The sequence below is a fragment of the Myxine glutinosa genome, chromosome 12 (assembly GCF_964187855.1).
Source record: "Myxine glutinosa chromosome 12, kmMyxGlut1.1, whole genome shotgun sequence".
NCBI classification, from domain to species: domain Eukaryota; kingdom Metazoa; phylum Chordata; class Myxini; order Myxiniformes; family Myxinidae; genus Myxine; species Myxine glutinosa.
In genome coordinates this window covers 13,298,602-13,319,821 of record NC_136272.1, presented here as the reverse complement: position 1 = coordinate 13,319,821, position 21,220 = coordinate 13,298,602, and the positions used below count along the sequence as shown (strand labels likewise).

The following is a 21,220-nucleotide window of genomic DNA, read 5'->3' as shown; positions in this document are numbered from 1 at the left end:
GTTCATCCCTCCACTTCTCTGATGTCAATAGTTTTCATGCAGAGAATTGGCGTATTTTATTATGACTTATTTTGCTCTCCCCTCTGGGTCGGTGCTCCTGCCTCACACCTAGCTCAGCTTCAAGCTGTTGAAACCAAAGCTTTCAGAATCATTGGAATCTCCTGCGATGAAGCTGATTCTGAGGGTCTTTCTCTCACTCACTGCAGGCAGGTTGGTGGTTTTTCTGTCTTCTACCGACTCCTCTCTGGCCTTCCCCCCCCCCCCCCCCCCCCAGCTCTATCTGGGCTCTGTCCCCCAAATATTCCTACAGGTCGCACAAGATCTGCCTGCAACCCTCTTATGGTGAAACTGCCAACATCGAGACTCTGCTCACCTTCACTCATTCATTCCTCTTTTCTCCCGCCTCTGGAACAAACTCCCTCACTCTTCAATCCCACTCATCCCTCCAGGTCTTTAAAGCAGCTGTTCACCACCATCTCTTATGGGGTTCACCACCCCCATCCACAACCTTGATCTTTTGGATACCACCGTGGATTCACCCCAGATCCCCTTTTTTGAAATACCGACTTCTTTCCTGGAAGTCCGAGCAGTGTCCATTTGTTTTATACCTCTCTCCCCCCCCACCCCCCTTCCCCTGCCCCCTGCCCCCTCCCCCCAAGCCCTCTCCCTCCCACAGATCACCCGATGTCCCTGTTCTCTACCGTTGTTGTGCTTGTGTGCTTCCCTCTCCCCACCTTGTCTCCCGCTCCCTTTAATACATGTTTTATGTGTCCGTTCATGTTTTTTGTGATTAATGTTAGCACTTCCACGAGCCTCGATCTTGTATTAAAAAAAAGAAAAAAAAAAAAAAAGAACAATGCACTGAAAAGTGTTTTGTGATACATGTAGTACAGTACCTTTACACATATGGGGATTACATGAAAATACAGTCTATACATCATCACAACATTCAAAAATAAAGATCTCTTTGTCATTGATTGGCTCCAAAATTTCAAATAAAGAATGTCCTGTGATTTATTATGTCTGTTTGTATTTTGCCCAGTTTGAGCTTACCTTGTTACTATCAGCAAAGTAAGCCTGTGAAAACAAAAACAATATCAATTGTGCAATTACATAAATACAGGTCTTTGTTGTTGGAATTCTGGAAACATAATCCTTGGTTTCATGATATAAACAGTGGAAGAATTTTGAACATGACAATTAAAACAAACCCTGTATTATGCAGGGAAGTATTCTGTGAGCAAAGCAGCGCCACATTGCACAATATCTACATACTAATTAATCTTACTATAATTCACCAAATGTCTGTCTGTCTGTTCGAAGGTACCGTAAAAACTGCTGAACCGATCGCAACGATATTTTGGGTGGATAATCCTGGGATCTCCAGGAGTAAAATAGGCTATTTAGTTTTCCCAATTTCAGCTTTGGACTCCCGCATAACATTCACGTTCGCATAACGTCCATTGTTCTCATTGTGACGATGTTGTTTTCCTGGGTGCTGCACAACGGCTGCACCGATCGCTGCACAGCTGCACCTATCGAACTCGGTGACCTCGGACAAAGACCTTTTATTATTCCTTTTAAACCTTTTATTAAAGTTAAATTTAAAAATTTAAATATTCCTTTAAAGGTCCCAAAAGTTTCTGGTTATTTATATATTAACTTGACCTTGCTAGTGAAGAAATCACCCATGTTTCTTTTTTAAAATAAACAATGGGATAATTAGACCAATATTTTGAACATTTGTAGTGTTTTTCACAACTTGGTATGCCCCGCCCCTCAAAAAAGTGGAGTTCAGCGAACCGCAGGTCACGTGACCGGTGACGTCATCTCCAGAACGAAATCCATGCCATTTCGATTCGCTATGCTTCGGCCCACGATCCGTTCCGTGTAATTTGTACGTACTCTACTTTTGATTTGCTTGATCTTAATCTGAGGTATGCTGAGACACATGTGTGTCACGCCTCGCCTCGTTGATAAGCCCGCAAGGTCGCTCCGTGGAGTAGCCTGCACATATTCACCTATGGGTGAATTAAATAAATAACAACTCACGGTCTGAGGTAACTCGGCAAAAAATTATCCGATTTGCACCAAATAAAGTTTATGAATGGTTGCACAGACCCCTAATTCTCACTAAAAGTGGAAACAGAATGTAAATTGGAGTTAAAATAAGTGTTTGATTTGTATCAAGCAAATGCACGTGGAGCATGCTTGTGAGCGAGCTGAGTTCTGGAGGTGACGTCACATGGATTACGTCATCGGCTTTGAGGTATGGGGCAGAATTTTTAGGGGCGTTCCCAAGTGGTTCGGTTTTCTTTCATTTTTAATGTTTCAGAGTGAATATAACAAAAAATCAATGCCATATTTGAATTCACCATAAAAAGACTCATTTGGATGACATCAAATGCATTTTGAGTTGAGATTCCGTGTCTGTGGACCTTTAAACCTTTTATTAATTTTTTTAATTAAAGACGTTTTATTTTATTTTATTATTATATTATTCCATCGTGTTTCAAATCGTGATACCAACTGTACACTTTTCTTTAGGAAAAAAAAATAGAATGATTTTGTACGAACATCACAATGAAACACAATCACAATTCACATATTCGTGAAATTCGAATATTTTCGTCACAATGAAAACATCGTCACAAACGGGTACTGGAGACAATGCGACAAACGTCACAAACGGGTACAATATCGGAGAGGTCATTGCCAAAACGATTTGTTTTCTCTGGTACGTGTTTTTGGGCGGGTACCGTTTCAGATAAACCGGTAAAATGCCTCCCAAACGGAAAGCCTCATTAACGAAAACGTCCATGGAAGCTGTTGCAAGAAAGAAGGCTAGGCTAGATGAGGACTGTCGGAGGCAGGAACAAGTACACGGCTGCACACCAGTCTCGGAGGCAGTCCGAGGAATAGAGATCTGGTGAACAAGGACGCGCCTTTTCATTTCGGCTTCCCAACTGAAGCCCCGCCCGTAGGCACAATACTAGTTTATTTAATGCACAATACTTGTTTATTTAATGCACAATACTAGTTTATTTAATGCACAATACTAGTTTATTTAATGCACAATACTAGTTTATTTAATGCACAATACTTGCACAGTGAAAATGTCTTTGAAGGTCCACATTTAGGCAATTCCGCACAATATCCAAAGCTTCGGAGCTTTACGTATGATGCCGAGCACATCACGGACACGCCAACGTAATCATTATTATTATTAAAGGTTGGATTGAATCTTCTACTTTAATATGCAGCACAAGGCTGTGGCGTAACAACATTGGCTGAGGGTGCAGCTGCGCTGGTGATGCAGTGCCCCCTGTTGGTTAGGCCAGGAAGTTGTAATTTGACTGTGGTGCCGGCGAAAGCTGGCCTACTTTTCGCAAAGAAGACCGTGGGATCTTTAACATCCACCAACCTAATGCCGGCAGATGGGACGCCGAGTTTAACGTGTATCCCAAGGATGGCACACACATTGATGAATCATCCTGCCTGTGAAACACCAGGATGACAGTTTATAGCCGGACTTAGATCCAAATCCAGGCTAGACAGCTTATAGGCGAGTGTGCATATCTCTAGGCCATCCTACCAGTCGCATAGTCAAGATGTGTTCTCAGGAATTTGTATCAACCAGATGGATACCATCTCAGTATGCTCAGTGATATTCACAAGAGTTTTGATTCACAGACATTTGACTGCACATGATTATTTTATTATTTAGATTTTTAACTTGCAGTGTAAGCCTCATGAAGGTTGATCACAGAATACTGAGACTGTACATGGTTTTATATTAAGTTCAGAGGATTGTTTCTGCAGCGCTGCCTCTTAAATGGTAGCGCTCTAGAGGTCAACCTACATTGCACTTAGGACATGTTACATTACTGGCATTACATGTAGTATGGCAGATAGGTGCAGGAATTGTGCCGTTGATGATACAAGCATAGCATTTGGCACACAGTCAGAGTATGTCCTAAGGAAGATATTTGGCTATAGGGCCATCGCAGATTTGTCGTTTAAAAAAAAAAAATGGCCGCCATTGTTGTCACAGGACAAATCTGTGATGGTCCTATAGCCAAATATCTTCCTTAGGGCATACTCTAACTGTGTACCAACTCTCGTGCTTGTATCATCAAAGGCACAATTCTCCCAAATATTTCACCTATCTGCCGTACTAAAAATTGGGCGCCATTTTTATTGGACACATCTGTGATGACTCTAATAGTCAGAATATTTAACTGTGTACCAAATACCATGCTTGTATGATTCAAACAACAGTTTATACCAATTAATATACCATATACCATATACCATAATATACCATATAAATGACGGCCATTCTAAAAACATTGTTGTCACAGGACAAATACATGACAACCCTATAGTTAGGGGTCTTTAATTATGTGCCAAATGTCAAGCTTGTATGACCACAACCACAGTTTATACACAGTAATGTACCAAATATATGTAAAATATTTGGTTTCCCTTTGTAATCCCTTCCAGGGCTCTTCCTGTTCAGGCTGGAGTTCCCCAAGGCAGTGTTCTGGGCCCTGTGCTATTTCTGGTCTTCATCAATGATCTCTCTGACTCTCTGGAAATTCCTCTCTATCTCTTTGCTGAGGACTCCACCCTACGCCGCTCCATTCCTCGTCCCTCAGATCGGCAGACTGCAGCCTCCTCACTATCTGCAGACCTGGACAAAATCACAGACTGGGCAAACAAGTGGAACATGTCTTTCAATCCTGACAAATCTCACACTCTTACTATGTCTCTCCGAAAAGAGCGACTGGACAACCCTCCCATCCACCTTTTCAACAATCCTCTGCAAGAAGTTCTGTCGCTCAAGCTTTTGGGTCTCACTATCTGCCATGATCTTTCCTGGGAAAACCACATTTCCAAGCTGGCCTCCAAAGCCAGTCGCCGACTGGGCATCCTCCGTCGTGCGAAGTCTTTCCTTGGCACACCTGAGCTCCTCACCACATATAAGGCTTTCATCCGCAGCTCAATGGAATACTGTTCCCCCCTCTGGGCTGATGCTCCTGCCGCACACCTACCTCGACTTCACGATGTTGAAACCAAAGCTTTCAGAATCATTGGAATCTCCCGTGATGAAGCTATCTCCGAGGGCCTTTCACTTACGGTGGTCTTGTGCTCTTTCACAGGCAGGTTGGTGGTCTTTCCGTCTTCTACCGACTCCTCTCCGGCCTTGCTCCCCCAGCTCTCTCTCTCTCTGTGTTCTGTCCCCCAAATATTCCTACAGGTCGCACACGATCTGCCTGCAACCCTCTTATGGTTAAACTGCCAAAATCAAGACTCTCTGCTCACCTTCACTTCTTCATTCCTCTTTTCTCCCGCCTCTGGAACAAACTCCCCCACTCCCTTCAATCCCACTCCTCCCTCCAGGTCTTTAAAACAGCTGTTCACCACCATCTCTTATCTTCCCCCATCCAAAACCTTGATCTTTTCTACCCCCGTTAATTTCACCCCAAATACACTTTTTTGAAATACCAACTTCTGTCCTGGAAGTCCTTGGTGTCCTTGTGTTTATACTTCTCGCTCCCCCCTCCCCCTTCCCACGCCTCCTCCCCCCAAGCCCTCTCCCTCCCACACATCTCCTGATGTCCCTGCTCTCAAATGTTGTGTTTGTGTGCTTCCCTTTCTCTCCCCCATCTTGTCTACCGCTCCCTCTTTTTATATATTTTGTTTGTCTGTTTCATTAATTTTTTTCGTGATAAATGTAAGCTCTTTCACGAACCTCGATTCTGTATCTGGGGAAAAAACAAACAAACAAAAAAAAAAGCAATGGAGGCCATTTTTAAAAATGGCCGCCATTGTTGTCACAGGACAAATCTGTGATGGCCCTATAGCCAAATATCTTCCTTAGGGCATACTCTAACTGTGTGCCAACTCTCGTGCTTGTATCGTCAAAGTCACAATTCTCCCAAATATTTCACCTATCTGCCGTACTAATGTACATGTTGTTACATGTAGAGAAGTTCAACAGATTATCCTTTCCCTAAAGTTTGGCTTTTAACAACAATCCAATATAGACAGGTCCATGCCAGGCAGAAATGGCGCCGTTTTCCAGTCAAGGTTTTCTCAGTGGATTTATATACTTTTGATCATACTCTGTCGAATAAGCTTGTGGGCCACCCTGAAATTTGCCTCAAATCCAAGATGGCGGCCAAAAATCCAAAATGGCCAACAGAATAGCTAAAATAGTATTTCTGAGAGTTGCTTTTACCCATAGATGATTTTTTTTCAACTGATTGTGGCCTATTATGATAAAGAAAGATAACTCAGTCATAACTCAGCCATAAAAATTAACAATCGGTACTTTATTAACAAAATGGCCGCCGGGCAACTTCCGTATTACGGAAACTGCTATAACTTCAGTTCCGAGTGTGATATGATTATAATTTTGGTGTCCAGTCATATGTTTTTGGGGTCAAGGAATCCATATTTGTACTTTTTATTTCAGTGAAATATATATTACAATACATTTTGATTCAATTTCTTGGTTTCCATTTCAGATTCCTTGAATCCGGATGCAAAGAAATGATTCCATGAATGCGGACGCAAAGAAATGATTCCATGAATCCTGGCTTAGCAGATACAGTGAATCCTCATAAAATTACTACATAAAGACAAAACTTTTTTGGCACAGGAGAAAAGGGTTGCACAATGGCATCCACGCCGATTTTGAGTTTAGCAAGGGGCGACAAACCGTTGTGCTGCCTCTGTAATGAAACTATTAAGGACGTTGAGTCAGCTTATAATATGACTGAGGAGGGATTGCAGTCTATTCAAGAATTAGCGGGAAGATGGGTTAAAGTTGACAAGAGTCTGTGTACTCAGGCACCATATGCTGAATTTCAATCAGCCGCTGTGAGACTATCTAGTGCAGGCCATGATGTCAAGATTCATGAGAACTGTAGAATCACATTTCGGAACAGAATTGCCCGAAAGGAAGCCCAGTCTCGCAAACTTCCCGTTTCCAGTTCAGAGAATATTCATGAGTCGAATGAACCAGTTGCTGCTCCCGCGTATAGGATACGCAGGGGGTCACTTGAGAAAAAGCAAATCTGTTTCGTGTGCAACGTGGATACGAAAGATGACAGTAAACCGTACAATAGTGGTGGTCTTGGTAGATGCTCCGAGAAGAATGCTGTCAGTAAAGTAGTGGAAATTAACATGAAACTGGAGTGGAAATTAACCAAGGTATTGTCAGTGGCTTGTTGTCATCAACCGAAGCAGGAGAGAAACAATTCCAAGACTTTGTTAACCTTAGACTCAAGGCTACTGGAGAAGGCAGAATGAACATTTTTGACAGGATTGTGAATCTCAAGATCAAAACGGGCATGGAGAAGGTCAAGAAAAATCCAAAGGCAGTGAACGTTCTCAAGGAGGATCGACAAGCATTTGGTGTGTTGGTAGGAAAGGCAACTACCCCTGAAGAGGCACATTCACACCCCCTGACAACTATTCCACTTGCCCTTGCCACACCAGAACGAGACATTCGACAAGGTTCTAAAGCAGCGCTGAGGAACTACCTTATTGAGGAATCTTCATCAACTACAGAGGAACCGCCAAATAGAAGCAACTGGCTGATTGACGGAATGGCAGCTGTAAAGTCAATCCCGGCTCAACAGACTTGGGGAGAATACACTGATGCCCTATTGAAATTCTGCATGCCACCAAGCCAGTCAAACCCAAAACAGCTTGGGATCATATTTGATTCCTACTGTACGTCCACTACAAAGGAGTTAACCCAACGACGCCGAGGGATCTCTGGTAGAAGAACCCACATCACAAGCCCCGAGCAGAGTATGCCCAGAGGCAAAGATTGGGACGCATTTCTGCATAATGCTGAAAACAAGACTGAGCTGATTAAATTTATGGTCACTTACTTCAAAAGTGATTCAGTCAGATCGAAACTCAGAATTCCACTCACCGTGACAGAGGAACAGAATACATGGTTGATCACGCAAACTAAGTTTGAACAACTTGAATCCTGCAACCATCATGAGGCTGACACCAGGCTTGTTCTTCATGCAAGCAAGTGCGAAGGTCCGGTTGTGATTAAGGCTTCAGATACAGATGTACTGATCCTCTTGAGCTATGCCTATTCTGTCTGCAAACCACCACAAGACTGGTTCATGAAGATTGACCATCGGTACGTCAGTGTCAAGAAACTAACGACTCATTTTGGAGATGAAGTGTGTCAAACTCTCCCAGCATATCATAGCATTACTGGATGTGACACGACATCATTCCCATTTCGCATCGGCAAAATCAAGCCATTGAAGAAGATGTTGAAACAAGAGAAATCCCATCTACTCTCTCAGCTGGGCAGATCAAATCAATCTTTTCAAGATGCTACCAGTGCTAAATGCTTCTTCAGAACCTGCATGTATTCTGGAAGTGAACAAGAAAGCTTTGTTGAAACAAGGATCCGAACGTACAACACTCAAAAGGTGAAATCTAGTTCCAGCATCCTTCCAGACGAGAGTAGCACCAATGAACACCTCAAGAGGAGTGACCTTCAGGCATGGGTGTGGTACCAGTGTCTCAAGCAAAACATTGAGTATCCTTCTATCACTGACAGAGGATGGGAAAATACAGATGATGGTATCAGGCCAATATGGTTTACCTGCCTGCAACTCCCTCCAAGCCTCTCCAAGAAAAAGAGCAAGAAAAGACAAATTCAAAGTAAGTATACTAAAAATATATCATTACTTTGATCATTGCTTTTCGTTCCTGTCATAAAGTTCCTCCAATGTATTCCCACTGGCAGTGCATTCATCCAGATTAAATATGTGTAACCTTCCACTTACAGGTCTCGCGGAGTATGATGCAGATTTAGAAGATGCAGTAGAAGAGAGAAGCCAGCCTTCAAGGAAGAAGAGACACAGGAATACAAGCAGAAAACATGTACAAGACAGTGAAGTTCACTGTAGAGAAAGAGAAAAGCAAGGTAGATAAGTCCAAAATGCAATCGTAATTTTGTTATTTTTATATGATTTACTGTTTTGAATCCCGACTATATCCATTCACATTTTTTATAGGTATCGGTGGGGCAGAAGAAAGAGCAGAAGAATCTGAAGTTGATGAAGAGTACCAAGGAGATGGGGAAAATTCGGAGAGCACCATGGAACAACTTTCTTCGGATACCTGTGGACTTTATTCAGACTTTCAGAGTGAAGAGAGTGATCTTGATCTTGATCTTAGTAACTGAGGATTATGTGCCTTTTGAACAACATATTTTTCCCAAAGCATAACCAAAGCCGGGGATCATATTGAATGGGAATTCAGATACATTTTATAAACCTGTGTAGTTTGGTAGACGAAGCAAAACTGACTAGGAGCCGTTCAGCGGCAGCCATCTTGGATTTATTGTTCATCCATGATTTAGGGGATGATCTATTGAGCTAGTGTCATGATAAACCAACTAAATGGATAACCAGACTTTGGAAACCAAGAAATTGAATCAAAATGTATTGTAATATATATTATGGAGCACAAGACATGACTGAATCTGCCACATCGGTGGCCAGTATTGGCAGCCATCTTAGATTTCTTTATGAACCAATGATTTCACTGAAATAAAAAGTACAAATATGGATTCCTTGACCCCAAAAACATATGACTGGACACCAAAATTATAATCATATCACACTCGGAACTGAAGTTATAGCAGTTTCCGTAATACGGAAGTTGCCCGGCGGCCATTTTGTTAATAAAGTACCGATTGTTAATTTTTATGGCTGAGTTATGACTGAGTTATCTTTCTTTATCATAATAGGCCACAATCAGTTGAAAAAAAATCATCTATGGGTAAAAGCAACTCTCAGAAATACTATTTTAGCTATTCTGGTGGCCATTTTGGATTTTTGGCCGCCATCTTGGATTTGAGGCAAATTTCAGGGTGGCCCACAAGCTTATTCGACAGAGTATGATCAAAAGTATATAAATCCACTGAGAAAACCTTGACTGGAAAACGGCGCCATTTCTGCCTGGCATGGACCTGTCTAATAGTGACATGGTAATTCTTGAGAACCAGTTCCTTTGTATGGCGTCCTCACCACTAGGCCATCACTTGTGCACACAACCGTTTGAATATATAGGAAAGGGCATTGAGGCCCAATTATGCTTGCCACATTCCATCCATAATGATAGGCCTATTATGCGGCAGATAGAAGAACAATGAGGGACAGCGGGACAGAAAAAAATAGCGTCATAGAGGAATAGAAACATCAAAAATGGAACAAATACAAAAATGAAGAAACTGGTTGTGACACGACTTACCACGAAAACATCTGCCTGTCCGTTTGAATCGATTTCCATGTCATCTTGCGTTTCTTGAACTGTAACTTCCTCCAGCGACTGAGGCTGAAATAATGCCGTCGCCATAAGAGAGCAACGTCTCAGATTGTCTTTCACTTTTGCAAAACGTTCAATCCACTAACTATATAATGTGATAAAATTCTGTTTAGCCGCCTATGCATATGAAGAGTATGATTCCAAAAAACGATAAATGCCAATTCCACGTTTTGTGAGCCTTCAGCAGCTTATCGATATATTTCCTTAAAATGCAATACACGTAATGTAGTTTCATGCAGAAAAAAACGGTTTTTCAAAACTCGGGATCCAACATCCGCAGTGACTCACAACACAATAGAGATAAAGTACGTTAAAGTAAGGAAAATGGTGGAATTTTGCCTCCTCCACCCAACTCAAATTTCCGTGTAGATTTATCTTCCCTGCATTTACTCTCACCTCCAATCCTCCTTTCCCTTCATTTCCCCCTCGATCCCACCCATCCCTCCTCCCCTCATTAACTCAATTTTCTCTTTGTCAATTGATAAGTAGATAACTCCGAGTGGATCTATGAATCAAGATGGCATAATGCTCTTCCTTATCATATGTCCGGAAGCTAAATTCATCGGCAAATGGGTTAATATAAGCCGATCGATACGTATCAAATAAGTATTGGGACAGTGAAGTCAAATTTGTTATTATTGTTATATACTCTAGAAATTTGGATTTCAGATCAAAAGATGAATATGAAGCAAGGGAACAGAAGGTCAACTTTTATTTCTTAGTATTTCTATGTTTGTATGTTTTTAGTATGGCGGCCATAGGCCATATTTTAAAACTTGGTTGCACCCACCTTGTGTAAACCGACATCCCCAATAATTTCATTAAGTGGACCCATTTGGACCATATTAGGAGGGCTGTCAAGTTCTCGCGGTGTGCGGGGGTTTAGGACAATGCGATTAATGTCTGCTGGTGTCAGGGTCCAAACGCGTTTTCTTGAATTCTTAAAATCACACACAACTCTGCCAATAATGGACATAGAGGGTCGTGTGAGGTGTCAAAATGATCAGAGTACTTCCATACAATATGTAAGCTACAACCCAGCTGTCAGTGACATCTGCGGTTACCTCTGGGTCAAGAAATCTGTAAAAATGGTGAAATTTATATTTTGTTTTACATTTTGATACATCATAAATGTCTTCATAACTCAGAGATTAACGAAGGTATTGGTTTAATGTGTACTTTAAAAGTTTCCCAGTACACTGTGCAAAATAATGATACCACACAAATATATCTGATATTAATATTTCTGAGTTTAATACCGCAAAACCTAAGTGTACCCCCTTATTTTCTTCATGGTATGCATACAACATAAGTTTGGATAAAGTCGATGTGATATTGGCAATTACTTCAGGTATAACATAGAGATAACCCTGGTGTTGGGCTAGCGGCTAGGGTGCCGGCTTAGGATCCTAGGATCCTGGGTTCGAATCCCGGTCGATCGCTGAATTAACGCCAGGGGGGTTGACTCAGCCTGTCATCCTTCCGAGGTCGGCTAATTGAGTACCAGTTCACTGGTAATTCCCTGTTTGTCGTTAAAGGTGGCAAAAATGGTTGGCGTCAGGAAGGGCATCTGGCCGTAAAACATCGCTTCAAAAAGTGGACCAAAAAACAACAACAACCACGGTTCCCGAAAAAGGCCAACCCCCGCTTTGCGGGGAAAAATGGCCTCTAAAGGTGGTTATTTATTTTTTATATATAACATAGAGATAAATATCATGATTTTCACGACTGCATTGCACATTAGCAAGACTAAAGAGACCTTAATTAAAGATGCCTTAGATTATTTTGGGCACCTGTGGAATAATACACACAAACACAAAAATACACCATAAATGTTTAATTTGGAGATACACGTGTTTCATAATACTAAATGTTTGTCCAACAAAATCAGAATTCACTTGAATGTCCATCATATTTTCTATTCAGTTGAATGCCCATCATGTTCATGATTTAACTAAGATGTCCAGCAAAATAAAAGTTCACTTGAATGTCCATCTTGGTAACTATCCATTTTAATGTCTATCATCTATCTATAATTCCACTAATCTCTGTGTGTATGTGTGTGTGTATGTGTGTGTGTATACGACAACGATTTCTCGACAACTACCGGTCCGATCTACTTGAAACTTGCCAGGTATATTGCTGGGGACCCGAGGATGTGCCTTTTCAAGGTTTGAAATTAATCGGACAAGTACTTACCGAGCTATGGCGATTTAGCCGTTCGCCGTTCGCTTTGGCGTTGCGAATGGACCAAACCATTTCATGTAAATAGAGGGGGGGGGGGGGGGGTTCTGTGGTCGTTGCGAATGGACCAAACCATTTCATGTAAATAGAGGGGGGGGATTGTCACTGTACTCGCAAGCCGTTCGCCGTTCGCTTTGGCGTTGCGAATGGACCAAACCATTTCATGTAAATAGAGGGGGGGGGATATAATTTTAGATATATATATAGTACGGGCATATATATAGTACAGGCATGCCCTAGTGTTCACAATTCACTTAAATGTCCACCATAATTACAATGCATCTGAAAGTCCATCAGTTAGTCTAATCATCTGCTTCTGAATCGGATGTCTCATCACCAGCCAGAGAGTTTGCCGGGTTTGTGCATCTTGGTCCGCATTTACATGCACCAATGCATGGGACGGACATGCTTTTACACGAGCATCTTGATGATGCACAACTTCTCTGGCATCCACAGCTTATTAACTCGCGGCAGGCATCTGGTACAGGTACGAGGCTCATTAGCTTTGGTACTAACTTCGCGCCATCGATGTGCCATCCACATTCCTCTGGTGGAGGAAGGTCAGGATATGCCTGTCCTGCATGTGTCCAGATCAGGGCTTGATAGGTAGCTCGCATGATGTGAAATGTCAGGGCATCTTTTGTTGGTGGTAGTTTACTCGGGTCATCCTTATGGTGAAAGAGTTTACATCGTAGACTGTCAATTGACTGATGTTTGTCACATGATGGCGAATACAGCCTCATTACAAACATTTCCACTCGGGCCATGTTCGTTGGTGTGAGCGTAGCTCCTACATGTCCAGAGAGAGCATATGACAAGAGGGATGCATGCTGTAGCATTACTCGCCATGTTGACTTCTTCCCCAGTCCAGCAAATTGACTGGTAGTGTCACATCCCGTTAAGGCATGGTATAGAGGCAACCCATCTATTACTTCAGAGCTAAGACCTTGCCGAATGAGGTTAACTGGAAAGAATCTTGGTTTCTTTCCTGTGCCACAGTTGATCCAAACATTAGGGCCAAGGTCATGATGCAGAGCGAGGACCAAGACATCCGTGTCTCGACTACAGATCACAATCTTTGCATAACTTTGCTGCACGGCGTCCAAGGCATGCAGAATGACTCTGGTGTCAGCTTCTTCTTGGCTTGAGTAAAGATGCCTAAGGTTTCCTTTAGAAGAGGAGACAGCACCTTCACCAGATGCTGTTCTCCAGCAACAATGAGTTCTTGACCATCTGCAAGTGTCGCAGCTTTCAGCAACATCTCTTTAGCAAGGAAGCTAATAAGGTTGGTCTTGTTGCTCTCAAGGGCAAGAAACGATTTCCATGAGGTAGGCAGTGGCACACTTCGACTGTCGACAATACGTCTCACTTGACGAGTTTTACCGATACGTTTCTCCCGCGTTGATGTCTTGATGGAGTTTCCCTTGTAGGTGTCAAATATGACGTCAACTCTGTTGCACCCATTCACAAAGTTAGCAAAAATTGTGGATGTGAAATGGTCAGCGTAATCTCCAAATGTCTGGCATTCTTTAGGTTTCTGTATGGCTTGTACCACGGCCATTGCGTCAATCAGAGTACAGTTTACTTCTTCTGAGATTGGACATTCAGTCACCGCATGCTTATCACCTAAGATGTGTGCAAGACTGGATTTGTCTGTTCGATGGAGTTGACCATCAAGGGTTGCCAACGAGGGCGGGACAGGGTAGAGCTCATGCCGTAGTATGTTAGCAAATTTTATGCCCCGACCAGTGCTTGCTGCTGATAGAAGTCTATGGTATATTTTTCTGTCTGCCTTCAGTCTTTTAGGTGTTGACTTCATGCTGGATGACTCCGTAGACATATCATGAAATGTCTTGGAATTATTCTTCCTTATTGGATCAAAGAAACCCTTTATTGGCGATGGCCCTAGCCGTGAAGTGATGAACTCTTCCAACAACCTTTTACCACGATCTTTTGCTGTCATCAGGTCTTCCTTCACGTTGTTTGGAGCAACATCATTTGTTGCTATACAAATCAACTCGTTCTCTTGACGTCCAAAAGGGTTGAAACTTTCAAGCTGGGTGACAAGTTTTTGGACATCATTCTCATCTCGTTTGAGCCTGGAGGATGAACCATCTTTGTGTACAGTGGAAACAGCAGATTTCATCCGAGCCAGTGTACGTGCATCATCAGCCAGTCATGCTCTCTCACTGCAGGTAAGTAACCAGCGATTCATTGCTGACTCTGAGCGAGTTATGCCAATGAGACCTCCCGATACTTTGCACATTTTGTTTACCAACTCCAGTGCCTGATCCGTCGAAACCTGGTTGAAATTCTCTGACCTGTGTTTGACAACAAAGTTTCCTGATGTGAACTCAGCCTGTACTTCTGGAGCAGTCTCATTCAGTTGTTGCATGTCTGCAAGATAGACGACTCCCCACCTGGTGTAGTTTACATGGTCGTACACAGCCATCAGTGGGAGCATTTATTTGAACATTTCCAGGTGGAGCTCCCAGTTCCCATCCCTCTCAGCTCTAATAAAGCATAACAGTGTGCTTACGAAATCAAGACATTGCTTCCATAGCATGAACGTTGGATTGCTTGAGTTTTCTTCAATGAATTGTTCAAACTCGTGTAGTGATTGTTGCATTACTTTTGTGGATTTCTCCAGACAAGATGTTAGCTCTGATTCCTTGTCACTTTCGAGCACGTATTTCAGCTCTATTAATGCTTCGTGTTGTACATGGTCATCACCCTTGCCAGTGTCAGTACGCCATACTTCATACTGCGTCCACAAGAGTCTCCAGATTGCTTCTGTCATCAACTTGTGAGCCCTCACAGCCCTGTTCCAGCTCTTGCCATCCATGATTTTGTGGGCAGCTGTGTCAGTGTACACTCTTGACTCGTACATCACTTCCGCCAGACCCGAGTCTTTGAAGTGATGTCCAAGGGTCTTCAAGAAGCTCAAGCCAATGTGAAAACCACCCAGTCTGACAATGACGTTCTGGAAATCGTCAGGATTATGCCAAATGAGTTCCTTGGCTTTGCAATACAAAGCCTTGTCAAATGTAATCACAACGTGTGGATGTCCCAAGTGCTTAGTAATGGCCTGACATCTTGTGAGCACTGTTGCGATTGTATCCAACTCATGGGCTGGAGCTGGAATTATCGGCAAATATCCAGTGATACTCTGTGGACTATCTTTGTCTGAAGTTTTCTGATTGAATGCTGTCCAACCTGGAATCTTCTGGTTCTCTTGCGAGTTCTTTCTGGCACATAACCAGACAACATCTAGTAGGCGAGCTTCCTGTGAAACCACTTCGTCGCATGTCATGATGTCCGTGGACACTGGTGCTGTGAATTTTGGCAACTGTCGGGTTGGTTGTCGATTAGCGGACTCAATTTCATTCAGCTGATGTGGAACAGACTTTAGAGACTTCTGTTTACCAATGACAGATGATGAATGGGGGATATTTTCAGAGGGGCCATGCTGGAAAGCTGCCATCTGGGTCACATGAAATGTTCCCTTGCCATCCAAGGTTTCTTCTACAATGTCCAAGTTGTCAGCAGCAAACTGCACAAACCTTCCAGGAACAAGTGAGTTTGGAACATCAACATTGTCATTTTCATGAAAGAGTTCAAGTTGGTCTGCTGCAATTGTGGTATCTATTCTGCGTAGTGTATCATAGCTGACACAGTCACCCATATTGTGCAGATATTGAACCAGAGTCTTCGACCTTGTCAGTTGATGTACAAAGAAAGCCGTACCAACATGCTTAGGTGTGAGTGTCTTACTGTTTGTTGCATGAAAGAGAATGGTTGCTCCAGTCTTAAGGATGCGGTTGTGAACGTCGTCATCACAGTTCATTTCCAACTCTTCAGTTGAATCTGCTTCATCAGAGTTGGTATACAGCCATTTAAGGAGCAGGTACAGGCTATCAGGGACACATGTTTCTGCGGCAGAAATGTTGATATCATCATAGGTACCAATGCCCTTTACATGATCGAGATCCGCTTTGATTTTGGTACACATAGCTTAGTGCTTGAAAGAATAGTTGATCATGAAAGGGACCACAAGGCACATATTCTGAAGCATCTGTCATGGACGTTGTGGTTTCTGATGTTGTTCTCAAAGCCTCAATTGCATCTCCAATGGACAGGGCTGGAAACACTAACAATGGCTTTGATTTGTCACGTTGCTGCTTGAAGAGGATCCTGGAACAATAGTGCTTCTGTAGTTTCTGCTTTAATTGGTGGGATCGATATGATGTTGATTGTATGCCTTCATCATCGAGGAGTATACAGTAATGTGTGAGAACATCACTCATTGAGTACACATTGCCTGCATCAAAGCCAGCGTCAAGCATATGCGTCAGTTTTTCAAAAGCTTTTGCAAACTTGTCTGATGTGGTAGAATCCTGTACCTGTGCTGTAGCCGAGCTCAAACGTTCAGCCTTTATTTTGCATCTCCTGTGATAATGAGCCTCGAATGCTATCAAGTCATTCTGACCAATCAGACACTTGAGTTTATGGTCAGATTTGGCGATGTCTTGGATACAGTCATTGACTGCATGGGACATCACTTGGTGAAGATCTTTGCGAGACCTACTCTGGCAGAAGATGCAAGACTTCCAATCAACACCAGGAACTACAGTCCTCGTCAGTGCAACACTGTGCTGTTCTGCTACCGGTGTTTCTGACACGACTGCTTTGCCAGAAACTTGTTTCGATTGTCTGTCCTTCATACGCTTCAGGTTCCGTGAACTTGTGAAGGCGGCGTAACATGATTTGTGCCATTTACCACCCTTCTCAACTAGAATGTTAATATCAGGAAATAAACGCTCCAGTGCTATACTGTTGTCCCCAAGTGAAACACGTTCTGTGTGAGCAGCTTTTACCTTCTCGGCCCCAACAAATGATGCCTTCAAAATCGGAAGATGAGCATCCTGGCAGAAAATGCAAGGATCCCACTGAGTCTCAGAAATGCGCTGTTTCTTGGTAGGAACAGTTGCTACGGGTGGAATGTTGTCACTCATCTTGTTCCAACTGTCTTATCGTGCTTGATGGCCTGAAAAAAAAACCAGCATTAGTAATATCACATGCATAACGACACATATAATGCTATATTTATTTATTTGTCATATTTTAGTTATTCATCTTTAGTTATTTATTTTTTAAATTTCATTTATTTACTTTATTTATTTATTGTAAACTTCATGCATTATATTAATATCAGATATATTTGTGTGGTATCATTATTTTGCACAGTGTACTGGGAAACTTTTAAAGTACACATTAAAGCAATACCTTCCTTATTCTATGAGTTATGAAGACATTTATGATGTATCAAAATCTAAAACAAAATATAAATTTCACCATTTTTACAGATTTCTTGACCCAGAGGTAACCGCAGATGTCACTGACAGCTGGGTTGTAGCTTACATATTGTATGGAAGTACTCTGATCATTTTGACACCTCACACGCCCCTCTATGTCCATTATTGGCAGAGTTATGTGTGATTTTAAGAATTCAAGAAAACGCGTTTGGACCCTGACACCAGCAGACATTAATCGCATTCTCGTAAACCCCCGCACACCGCGAGAACTTGACAACCCTCCTAATATGGTCCAAATGGGTCCACTTAATGAAATTATTGGGGTTGTCGGTTTACACAAGGTGGGTGCAGCCAGCTCAAAATCTAGAGGCCTTTTCCCCAAATGGCCGCCATACTATAATACCAGGTGGGTTGACTCAGCCTGGCATCCTTCCGAGTTCAGCAAAATGAGTACCAGCCTACTGGTAACAGGGGCTGCATCACTGCATCAGCATCACTGCAACTGCATCAGCGGCATAGCCGCGCTTACAGAAAATGATGCAACCAGCAGCCAGAAGGCTGTATACACAACAACAACATCGCCAAACACTTGGTATCTTCATTTGAGATGCTTTTCCAAGCCTTCACTGCAGCCATTTTCAGTTGTTTATTTCGGGGGTTTCTGACTTTCGTCTCCTCTTCAGCAAGTGAAATTCATGCTCCATTGGATTTAAATCAGGAGATTGACTTGGCCAGTCTAACACCTTCCACTTTTTCCCCTGATGAACTCAATTCCCCTGATGAAATGACACTTTCACCTTTCCATCACCTTAGTAAAGGTTTATCTTGATCTCATCTGTCCATAAAACTTTGTTCCGGAACTCACCGGCTCACCTCTCTACTTGGAAAATTCTAATCTGGCCTTTCTATTTTTGGTGCTGATGAGACATTTGCATCTTGCAGTGCAGCCTTTGTAATTCTGCTGTCAAAGTCTTCTGCGAACGGTAGATTGTGAATTTTTCACCCCTACACCATGGAGGTTGTTGATGATGTCACTGACAGTTGTTTTAGGGTTTTTCTTCACATCTCTGATGATTTTTCTGTCATCAACTGCAGTGGTTTTCCTTGGCCGACCTGGCCGTTGTCTATTTATAAGTACACTCGTGGTTTCTTTCTTTGTCAAGTTTTAACAAATTGTTGTATTTGCTCTGCCCAATTGTTATGTTGTGGTTCTAATTGAATTATTCTGTTCTTTCCACTTCCAAATTGCTTGTTTTTCTTTCATAGACAGTTCTCTGGTCTTCATGTTGCTTTATGTCTACAGACTCCAAAGGCAAAGGCTAAAACCAAGACTAGACATTCACAGCTCTTTTATGTGTGAATAATCAATGCAACAAGAAACACCTGAGCAACAATAAACACCTGTCAGTCATTTGTTCCAATGCTTATGCTTATCTAAAATGGGGGAATGAACATAAAAAGTGCTATTGTTCTACAATGGTAAAACATTTATTCATAGAAATACCAAGAAATAAAATCTCACCTTCTGTACTTTTGCCTCATATTCATCTTTTGATCTCAAATCCAAATTTCTTAAGTATACAGCAATAATAACAAATTTGACTTCGCTGTTCCAATACTTGTGGAGGGCAATGTATATAAGAGCCGCTTCATGTGTGGAGGGCAATGTATATAAGATCAGCTTATCAATATATTTCCGCCAGACTTTTCAAGGCAGAATAGTGTAAATATACAGAAGGGTCGCCCGTCATTTTGACAAACTTTTCCAATCGTAATACTATCAAGGATAGAGTGTTGTGGAAGCAACACAGAGTTGGGACAACTGTTGGATACAGTTAGCAATATAAAGAATAATGTACAGCAGAGTAGGACTGTGGTAAGTAAGAGCGGCACAGCTGCTTCTGTACCCAACCCATCTGTACCTTTTCCTCGGTCTCAAACTGCACACCAAACATGGGGTTTGTGGAATGGACACGATGTAAGGAGCGAATTTCCTTCACTGCCTCCTGCAGCTTTTCCACGGGGTCAATGCGGAATCCCAGCACATAACCTCCACTCTGAAAGGCATATTCTACAAGCCATTAGGGGTTAACACAATGAGAGGCCTTGCCCAAAATGGCATTTTAAAAAGGCATTTAAGACTCACCCCCATTTAAGACCCATATTTAAGACCTATTGTTACCATATAAGTAAAAAAAGAAGTAGGAAAGGACATGTTTTTGAAATGAGAGAGAACATGTGAGAGTGGAAGCAATTGTATATTATACTCAGAGGCAAAAGTTATTGTGACATGGAATTTTTTCATTGGTAATCTTGTGAATGAATTTTTGGATTTGAACCAGAGAAAGAGTGTGTTAAAATGGTCGAAGAAACGCAACCAAGCAGTTGTTGTTCGAATTGCACGAAATTTGCAAGAAGCATGACATATTCGAGAAAAATGGCCAGCAATGTTCACTTTAAAAGGCCAGACAACCAGACGCTTATCATTTCCACTCAATGCAGTCTTAAGAAGTGCAGAAGTCAGAAAAACACCTCTATTCATCGTTCTGGAACAAGTTCGACATGCCACACCTCGGGGAAAATGACAGATGGAGAGCTATAGGTATGCTTCAGTCTGGTACCTCGCAGCGTGATGTTGCTCGTCGATTCAACGTCCATAGAAACACCATTTGGCACAGCTTCACCGAGCTGACGGTAGGACACGTGTCTACAGGCGCACAGGTGAACGTTACATCAGGCCATGTGTTCTGGAAGGGGATCGTTTTGGAGGTGGGGGCGTTATGATCTGGGGTGGGATAACAGCTGCAGCAAGAACGCCAATGATTGTGATTGAGGGGAACTTGAATGCTGTGAGGTACCGAGACGAGATTTTGCAAATGGCCGCTTTACCGTTTTTGCAACAGAACGGCCCTAGAGTGACGTTTCAACACGATAACGCCAGACCACACGTTGCTCGAGTTGTACAGCAGTATCTTAATCAGAACAATGTTAATGTGTTACCCTGGCCTGCAAGATCCCCTGATTTGTCACCCATTGAACACGTCTGGGATGAAATGGAGCGACGTTTACGACGTCATCCGAATCCTCCAAAAACGCTGCAGGAACTCCGCCAAATCCTTCCTCGGATATGGAATGATCTTCCCAAGGACTTTCATCGACGTTTAGTGGCCTCAATGAGGCGGAGGTGCCAGGACTGCATCAATGCACAAGGTGGACACACTCGTTACTGACCGTGTGAACTTGCTTGTGAACCCCCTCTTGTGTTGTGGCTCATT

The 21,220-nt window shown here is 42.5% G+C and overlaps 2 protein-coding genes across 6 annotated transcripts in view; one reads left to right on the top strand and one right to left on the bottom strand.

Annotated features, from left to right (window-relative positions):
• The window catches only part of BBS5 (Bardet-Biedl syndrome 5), a 92,396-nt gene that overhangs the window by 1,305 nt on the left and 69,871 nt on the right, over positions 1-21,220 (bottom strand). For all 5 annotated transcript variants that reach the window (XM_068133259.2, XM_068133261.2, XM_068133258.2 and 2 more), the window contains 3 exons: positions 19,868-20,002; positions 10,312-10,395; positions 1,054-1,077 (listed from right to left, as the gene is read on the bottom strand). In XM_068133259.2, coding sequence (XP_067989360.2) covers positions 1,054-1,077; positions 10,312-10,395; positions 19,868-20,002 — 243 coding nt within the window. The remainder of the gene's footprint in view (positions 1-1,053; positions 1,078-10,311; positions 10,396-19,867; positions 20,003-21,220) is intronic.
• LOC137437708 (uncharacterized) lies at positions 7,356-10,003 on the top strand. The gene is made up of 3 exons (XM_068132252.2): positions 7,356-8,715; positions 8,843-8,980; positions 9,072-10,003. Exons 1-3 carry the CDS (start codon positions 7,365-7,367, stop codon positions 9,239-9,241), a joined length of 1,659 nt encoding a protein of 552 aa, XP_067988353.2. The 5' UTR covers positions 7,356-7,364; the 3' UTR covers positions 9,242-10,003.

Coding starts and splice junctions, on each gene's coding strand:
- LOC137437708 (XM_068132252.2), top strand. CDS start 7,365: ATGGAGAAGGTCAAGAAAAATCCAAAGGCAGTGAACGTTCTCAAGGAG. Junction 8,716..8,842: donor CAAGAAAAGACAAATTCAAA/GTAAGTATACTA, acceptor TTCCACTTACAG/GTCTCGCGGAGTATGATGCA. Junction 8,981..9,071: donor TAGAGAAAGAGAAAAGCAAG/GTAGATAAGTCC, acceptor CATTTTTTATAG/GTATCGGTGGGGCAGAAGAA.